The following is a 7,781-nucleotide window of genomic DNA, read 5'->3' as shown; positions in this document are numbered from 1 at the left end:
TTTCCTCTTCTGATTCCTGACTACTACTAATGCATATTCCTCACATAAATTCAACTCTACTGAACAACCAGACAAGAGCTTCAAACAAATGGTGCACGTAGTAACACCGGCAATAGAGTCACTGCCCTTGGATTACTAAAACCCCACATCCACTCAGAGCTACCGAATGCAATGGTCTGTGGGTGATGGCCAACAGCCATCTTCCGGTCACTTACCCTGCGGTGGTCACAGCAGACATAGATCATTACACACATGAGCTAGAATCTTCCAGAGCTGAGTGGGTCAAAGATGCACTGGCTGTGAGCAGGACATGTTGGTGTTCCCAGGGTTGCTGAAACCGCGGCTATCTGGGAGTCACAAGAGATGGTTGCTAGCCAACACAGACACCAAAGGGAGCAGACACCCATCAATAGAAAAAAATAACTTCTTTTTATTTACAAAACAAAAAAAAAATCCAAATATTGGATTCTGTAAACAAAATTCACAATCTGTTCCCTCTAGCACTGATTCAAACATGTCAGTTTTCTTTTAAGAGTCCATTTTCCATCCATTCTATTTCTGCCTGTGGCACACCACAGTCAGATTCCAAGACAGTGAGCCCAGGTGCAGCCTGCTGTAGTTAGGACTCGGACTCTGAGCAGGTGTGGCTGTGGAGAGGTGGGAGGAAAAACAGCCAGCAGGACACAGTTCCCTCCGGTCCAGTCCAAAAACACATGCACCAAGTCTCTCCAAGGGACTCCAACATCTTCCCGCTTTGTGCTTTTACCACTTACTTCCTTAGCAAGCCATTATAATAACAAAAGATTAACATAGAGATTGTCTCATAGCACTGAAAGGCTATGCTCAAAAGAAATCTGAAAGAAAGATTATATTCAAACAGGTGCTATATATGAAATCACTTTTTTTTTGGCTTTTTGGTTTCATCTAACATGTTTGTTTTCAACAACAATAACAAAAAAAGCTTATTTTTGACAGCTGTTGACAGCTTTCAACATAACACGTTTCATTTACAAAAGAGTTCACAATATTTATTTAACAGCCTTGCACTGAAAACAACTTTATGCACAATAAAAAGAACCAACAATAAGCAAAACAGAAAGGGGTGGTAAAAACTGAACGTTCACTTTTCACTTTGTTTCCTTCTTAGCTTGGATTACAGATATCCTGCTATCCTTGCATTTTTGTTTTGGACCCACACAAACAATAGTCCATCCAATATCTCAAACCAAGCAGGTATTTGATCCCATTTCTGGAAGGGAAAAGTCCGTTTGGGTGTTAAAAGAGTTCTTGAGGCAGTTGGAAATTACTACTGATGAAGTAAACTTTTTTTAGAGGGCACTGCCACAGGCTAAAGGTTCTCTGACATGCCAGACTGGGCAGGTGAGAAATGCGTCCAGAAGACAAAACTTCTTCCTGTTTTGAAGTAACAGCACACTAGGGCAGATAAACACGGAAGCAAACAAAATCACAGGCACTAATCAGGAGTTGAGAGCTGTTGTGGTTTCTTTTTCCTGACCTATACACATGGCTCTCTCTCTCTCTCTCTCTCACTAGACATTCAAATTTTTAGGCCATACATCCACAAAGATACAGATATATCTCCCACTGTGTTCAACTACATATGCACAAGACTATAGTACATACAAAATAGAAATAAATTATATTAAGTCTTTAAGTGCATATAGAAAATTGTCTCCTGGAAAGCCTGTTCTATCTGAATGCTAGGTGTATGGCACTTCCAACTAAGCTAACAACCCTGAAGTCAGCAAGAAAGAATATAAATATTGGAGAATATAAATGAAAAGTCCTATTTGCAAATAAGGCTCCTTCCACCAGAGGGAAACAAAACCTGTCATAAATGAACGGTAGAGCCTGAGATCTCTAGACTCCTCACAATAGTACAAATCATCTGTCCATACTGAGGGTGGGAAGGAAAGCAGGTGCGCAGCCGAAGTTCCTCTGATCATCGGCATTCCTTAGTTTTCTCTTAGAAAACTTCCCAATAGCTAAGAAGGTGGCGCTGTGGTTTCTGACAGGATCAATCTGTGAGCTGAATAGTTTCCTAGGGATTTTGTGATTACGTTTTTCAAACTCAGGAGACTGAGTGAGGGAGACTGAGCCAACTTAAGAGTAGGAAGGGCTCCCCCACCAAAAAACGTGAGTGGCAGTGGAGGTGGCTGTGATAGACCAGAGGGAATTCACAGGGAAGCTGCTACAGCAAACTCAGCAGCTTCCGGTTAAGGCTTCAGAGATGCACAAAAGGCAGTTCAGATAGATTACTCAGGGTAACCAACACTGAAGAGCAGAGGGATGCACAGATGACAAAGAAAGAAACCCATCATCCTGCCAAAGCAAGGATGCCATTTCCTTCCCTGGTGCCTCTTGGTTTGATGGCAAGAATCTTCTGGGTGGGCCTTCAAAAGAATGAATAATAAGCAATGCTCTACTAGGGTTGGTGGGGATCCTATGGTTGCTTCGTGACATGAAGGGGACGTTTTGGTGAGTGTTCGTTTCTTTTAATGAACATTATTTTCAGAGACCAGTATTCTAGAGGGCTGAGAGAAGAGCTGGAACTGAAAAAAGTGCTGCTATCAGCTCATTTAGCAAAGATATTTATGGTCTTTTGCCAAAGGGAGAACAAAGTTGGGTTTGGTTTAATGCAAAGTGATTTAATTTAAAGTACAGTACTAAATACTTAAATGCAGTGTGACATCCCAATCAAAGATGTTTCATATTGGCATAAATTTATAAAACATCATATATAATATATATCTCATAATATAAACTTTATGCAATTGTGCAAATACTCTTTAAAAAGGGTCATTTCACATTTACTAAATTCTAGTGGTCCAGAAATGCAGAATGCATTCATTTATAAATTCATTTAAATACTAATAAGTAGTGTTCAGATCACCAGAAATTCTTGTTAGCAGTCAGGGATTTAAGTAGCCTATCATCTCCACGCTCCATGAATTGCATACCTTGGAGTATGCAATTATTCTCCTCTAATGGTTTCAAGCTGTCAAAATGCTATCAATATAAGAGTGCTCTACCAAACAAATATTCAATATGGAATTCTCTGGCTCACAGAAAAAAAAAAGACAAAAAAAACTCACTAAAAATTATAATCTCTTCTTTTCCTATAAATATATTATTTGTTTCCCTCCTTCATTTTTTTTAGATGTGGGTTCTAATTCATCATTGCAATATGCCCTCTCATGTCATCCTACTGCAAACATTAAAGCACACAGTATTTTAAACATTTCCTACTTGACATATTGTTTTAGGTCATAGCCAAGGTAGTATGTGTACATATATATACATTATCATCTGTACATATGCATACACACACACAATACACACACGTACCTAGGACAACATCACACTGACAATATCAACTTTATACACATATTTGCCAAAAGAAAAAGTAGGGCATTTCCTCCACCATTCACAAGCTTCTATGTTGTTTTATTTTCTTCTTGATTCCCTGATAAAATAATCATTAAACCATAAAATAATTTTCCACTTCAAATTTTCAGAAAGCAACAGGCACTTTGATGTATACTGGTGTGTAACAAATATAGTGACTCTTTCATATATATGTATGTATGTATATACATATACATACATATATATATATCCTATGTCTCTTGTACTTGGGAATTTTTATCTGTGAAATCTTTGGTCCTTGAGCATATTTTCTTTGCTACAGCTGCTTCTGCTGGCATTTCCACATTTTAAAAATGCGAGCTATGCATGCAGCTGGAAAGAATGCATCGTGTCATCCTCAATTCTTCCGTTCGTTACAAGAAGGGCACCAACCTGCATTCCTGCTCATCCGATTCCAGGCCGAGTGAGAACCACTCCACGGAGAGCACTTGCTAGCAAGTCTCAGAGAGTAATCCCAGTCTTGGAGTTCTTCTTCTTCCTAGACTGTGACTACGTGAACTCCTGAACTGGTACTCACAAGGTGCAGAGAGACCTTTCCTCACTCCCTCTAGTCTTCCCTTTGTGAATTCCATCTTGAAAAGTTTCTCTACCAGTCCCCCTCCCCCACACACACACTTTGGCAAAGCTATGGGAAGCGATTGCTACAAACCCATATTGTCATCGACCATTTCCTCCCCTTGTTATCTTGGGAAAACCTGGTTGCTTTTAATGTCAGGTCTTCCTTGGTTTCAAGTTAGAATCCAATTGGGGATGGGGATGGGGGGTTGGGGGGGGGGAATGATTGGTTTGGCATCATGCTCTCATACTAATGAAGAGATCCCGAAGTTCTGCCTAGCTTAAAATCAGGAGCATATCACTGTACAAAAGCACATCCCTAATTAGGGAAGTCACCCCGCTAATTTTTTTTCCTTCTTTCCCCCCCCCATTCTTGTCTGCAATAGCTTCCCCATCGGGTATATTTTTAACTGATTCTTAATTACAGGGTAGCCATGTAGAGTAGGTCTGCTGCTGGCATGTGAATACTGGCTGAACCTGGGCGATGTAGTAATTGCTAAAGTTAGCATCTGCTACATAGGGGGCTGGCTGGTAATAGCAAGTGACATTGGCCACATTGGGGATGACATTCTGATCAGCAAGCACCCGGATGGCCAGCATGGTGATGAGGTTTAAAGTCTGTCTTCTCTCATGTCCCATCAGACACACGGTACTCTCATTCACCACTCCGTGAAGGGTCATCAAATACTCGTACTTGCGGTCTTCCAACCCCACGAAGTGATTCTGCAGATAGGATTCCAGTTTCCTCTGCTGCTCCCCAATGTCTGAGAAGTCAATGAAGAACCTGGAACACATGTACCTTTGCAGGGTCTTGATCTCCTCTGATGCCGGCCGGAAGCCCCTCACCAGCAGGTTGCAGTACTTAAGCAGGCCGCCCCCTCGGATCTCTTCCGGGTTTCTGGTGGCAATGATTTTGTTACAAAGGTGATCAAAAGCTTCCTGGAAATCGCCATAGACACTCTCCCCGATAATGGTGGGGTGGAACGTTTCAGTCATGGGGTTCTCTGAGCATTCGTAAAAGAGGAGAAGAGAGTCTAACTTGATTTGAAAAGAATCTACACTGAATTCAAACTGCCTCCGCAGGGAATCCACAAATTTCAGTTCCACGTTTTTGCCACTGTTGTTGGACAGGGAGATGAGACTCCACCGGTCAGAGTCATTGCACACTTTAACCATTTTCTGCACATAAGCCTCCTACAATTGAAGAGATAAAACAAGAAGATGAGCAAACCCAGAAAAAAGAAACCCTTCCTCTCCCCAGCTGAGAATTATTCTGCCTTTCCTTTTGGTTTTGTCAAGTTTTGGCAAAACACTACCTAGCAAGCAGCTTCGACAGTCTTCCGAAAACAGAAGGGGGAAAAAATACATTTAACGAGTAGTTTTACCGTCTGGGAAAGAGACTGGAAGTAATAGTTTGAGGCTTTTGGCAGACCTGGCAGAGTACTAAGAGGTTCTGTTGTCATGTCTGACTTTTTAAATGTTATTTTTTTAAACTGGTCTAATAGGCATAATGTCCACACTGCAATCCACACACTATTCAAGACACCGAGGGGCAGATGGTGATAAATGACTCTACCCCTCACCTCATCCCCGGTCACCCGCGTCCCCTCCCGTGGAGAAACCAGCCTTGTCTGGTGACTCTCTGGAGGACACAGCAAAGGTCCAAGGGGAACTACACTGTTTCCAGACAACACCACGTTAGATAATCAGATAAAACTCGACTTCAACCGAATGGTGAGTGTGTGTATCGAGCGGAGCCCCCCCCCCCTCCAAATGAACCCATGCAGATGATAACCACCACCGACATAAACCCTTCCACACACCACCGAGTCAGCTGAACCCGGTGGCGAAATGGATTCACATTTTCCAATACAATAAAAATCCCATGGACTCAGTTCTGCTTCAGGCTGCGATTTTCCCAAAGAGTAGCTCATAAAATGCCTGGGGGGGGGGGGAGGGGGAGAGGAGAGGAGGGGAGAGGAGGGGAAGGGAGGGGGGGAGAAAGGAGAGGAGGGGAGGGGAGAGGTGGGGATGGGGAAGAAAGCAGAGGGGAGAGGAGGGGTGAGGAGGGGAGAAGAGAGGACTGGAGGGGAGAGGAGAGAAGAGAAAGGAGAGGAGGGGAAAGGAGAAGAGAAGGAAAGAGCCATTTCATTCCTCCCCTGACCAGTCTCCTCTGGGCACCACTCCAGCTAGGAAAGCCAAGGGTTAAAACCATGAAGGAAAAGGAACCAAAAAGGCAGGCAAAGGAGGAAGCAAGCAGAGCTGCTGCGCACTGAGCTCCCAGAAAAACTAAGCCACTGGCCACCTCCTCCACGCACCTTCAAAGTTCACGCAGGAAGAAAGTAAGACATGAATCACGAGAGTAGCAGGAATCACAATTCACGGTGATAGTAAAGATCAAAGAGCGGGGCCGGCGCGTGGCGACCTCTGCTGCGCCCCCCCCACCCCGTATTCCCCCCCCCCCCCAACCCCGCGCGCCCCGCACCTTGAGCGTGAGCGGCGTGATCTTCTCCTTGTTCACGCCCTCGGGCAGGAAGTCCAGCAGGCAGTCGAGCACCGCGTCCTTCACCGTCTGGAACTCCTCCTCGCCGCGCAGGTCGGCGCAGAAGATGAGGTCCAGGTCCTTGTAGCCCAGGCCGCTGTCCTGGTGCAGGACGTGGCTGGCGGCCGAGCCGTTGAGCCGCACGTCGCGCACCCCGATGCGCCGGTCGGCCAGGCGCCGCCGCACCACCTTCACGATCAGGCTGGGCTGCAGCTCGAGCGTGGGGAAGTTGCCGCGCCCGTGGATCGGGATGGTCTCGCTCAGGATGCCGTCGAGCCGCCGCACCTGCTCCCAGCTCAGCACGGTGCAGTGCGCGCGGGGGTCGCCGTCCGGGCCCGCGGGGGGGGCGTACGCGCCGCCGGCCAACCCGGCCTCCGCCATGGCGAAGAAGCCCGCGCCGTCCGCCGCCAACGGCCCGCCGAGCGCCGCGGGGCCCTGCTCGGTCCTGGGGAGCCGGGACGGAGGGGGGAGGAGGAGGTGAGCGGCGTGGGGACCCCGGGGTGCCGACCGCGCCCCCCCTCCCCGATCACCCCCCTGTCCCAGAGGCCCCCTCCCCCCACCCCACCGGACCCCGCCGATGGCCCCCCTCCCCCGCCCACCCCGCAGACAGCGGCCCCGCACCAGAAGTAGCGCTGATGCATCTGGAAAGCGCAAGCCAGTCCCGTCCGGGTCACCTGGAGGCGGCCGCCCCTTCCAGGAGCGAGGCGGGCGGGCAGGCGGGCAAGGCTCTGCGCGGCGGCGACGCTGCCCCTCCGGGAGAGACCAGCGCGGCCCCGCCGTGCGGGACGCCGCGGTGCGGGGAATCCCCCGTGCCCCGCACGGACCACCCGGACCCCGGCCTGCGCACCGCCCCCGCCCGCGCGCCGGCCGTCCCAGCCGCGCTGGTTCCGGAGCTGGCGGCTTCTGCTCCCGCCGCCGCCGCACACGCTCCGGTCTCAGGAGCTTTAGCAGTTGTGCGGGGAAATCGTCCCCGGTACTTTTTTTATACCGGGCTTCTGCGCGCTTCCGGGGCCCCGGCGCCGCGCGCTCACCACGCCCTCCTCATTTGCATAGGCTCCGCCCCCTCCCCGCGGGAGGACAGGGCTCCGGAACTGCGCTCGGCGCGCGCGGGGACGGCCGGTGCGGGGCCGCCGGATGCGAGTGCGCGCGCGCACGCGCTCGTGTGTGTGTGTGCGTGTGTGTGTACTCAACTTTGTGTGCACTCTGGCTGCGTGTGCGGGTCTGTGCGTTCCCC

The 7,781-nt window shown here is 48.5% G+C and overlaps 1 protein-coding gene across 1 annotated transcript; it reads right to left on the bottom strand.

Annotated features, from left to right (window-relative positions):
• Positions 1–406: 406 nt before the first annotated feature.
• Positions 407–7,291, bottom strand: Tent5a (terminal nucleotidyltransferase 5A). Its single transcript, XM_042671122.1, has 3 exons — positions 7,169–7,291; positions 6,491–6,992; positions 407–5,199 (listed from the first exon to the last, which is right to left on the bottom strand). The coding sequence occupies exons 1-3, from the start codon at positions 7,186–7,188 to the stop codon at positions 4,423–4,425; spliced, it is 1,299 nt and encodes a 432-aa protein (XP_042527056.1). The 5' UTR covers positions 7,189–7,291; the 3' UTR covers positions 407–4,422.
• Between the last annotated feature and the right edge of the window lie 490 nt (positions 7,292–7,781).

The sequence above is a fragment of the Dipodomys spectabilis genome, unplaced genomic scaffold (genome assembly GCF_019054845.1).
Source record: "Dipodomys spectabilis isolate Male_0828 unplaced genomic scaffold, ASM1905484v1 ptg000600l, whole genome shotgun sequence".
In the NCBI taxonomy this organism is placed as follows: domain Eukaryota; kingdom Metazoa; phylum Chordata; class Mammalia; order Rodentia; family Heteromyidae; genus Dipodomys; species Dipodomys spectabilis.
Note: the sequence above shows the minus strand (reverse complement) of the source record. Positions and strands in the feature narration are given on the sequence as shown.

Coding starts and splice junctions, on each gene's coding strand:
- Tent5a (XM_042671122.1), bottom strand. CDS start 7,188: ATGCATCAGCGCTACTTCTG. Junction 6,993..7,168: donor ATGCATCAGCGCTACTTCTG/GTGCGGGGCCGC, acceptor CCGGCTCCCCAG/GACCGAGCAGGGCCCCGCGG. Junction 5,200..6,490: donor TCACGCCGCTCACGCTCAAG/GTGCGGGGCGCG, acceptor CTTCAATTGTAG/GAGGCTTATGTGCAGAAAAT.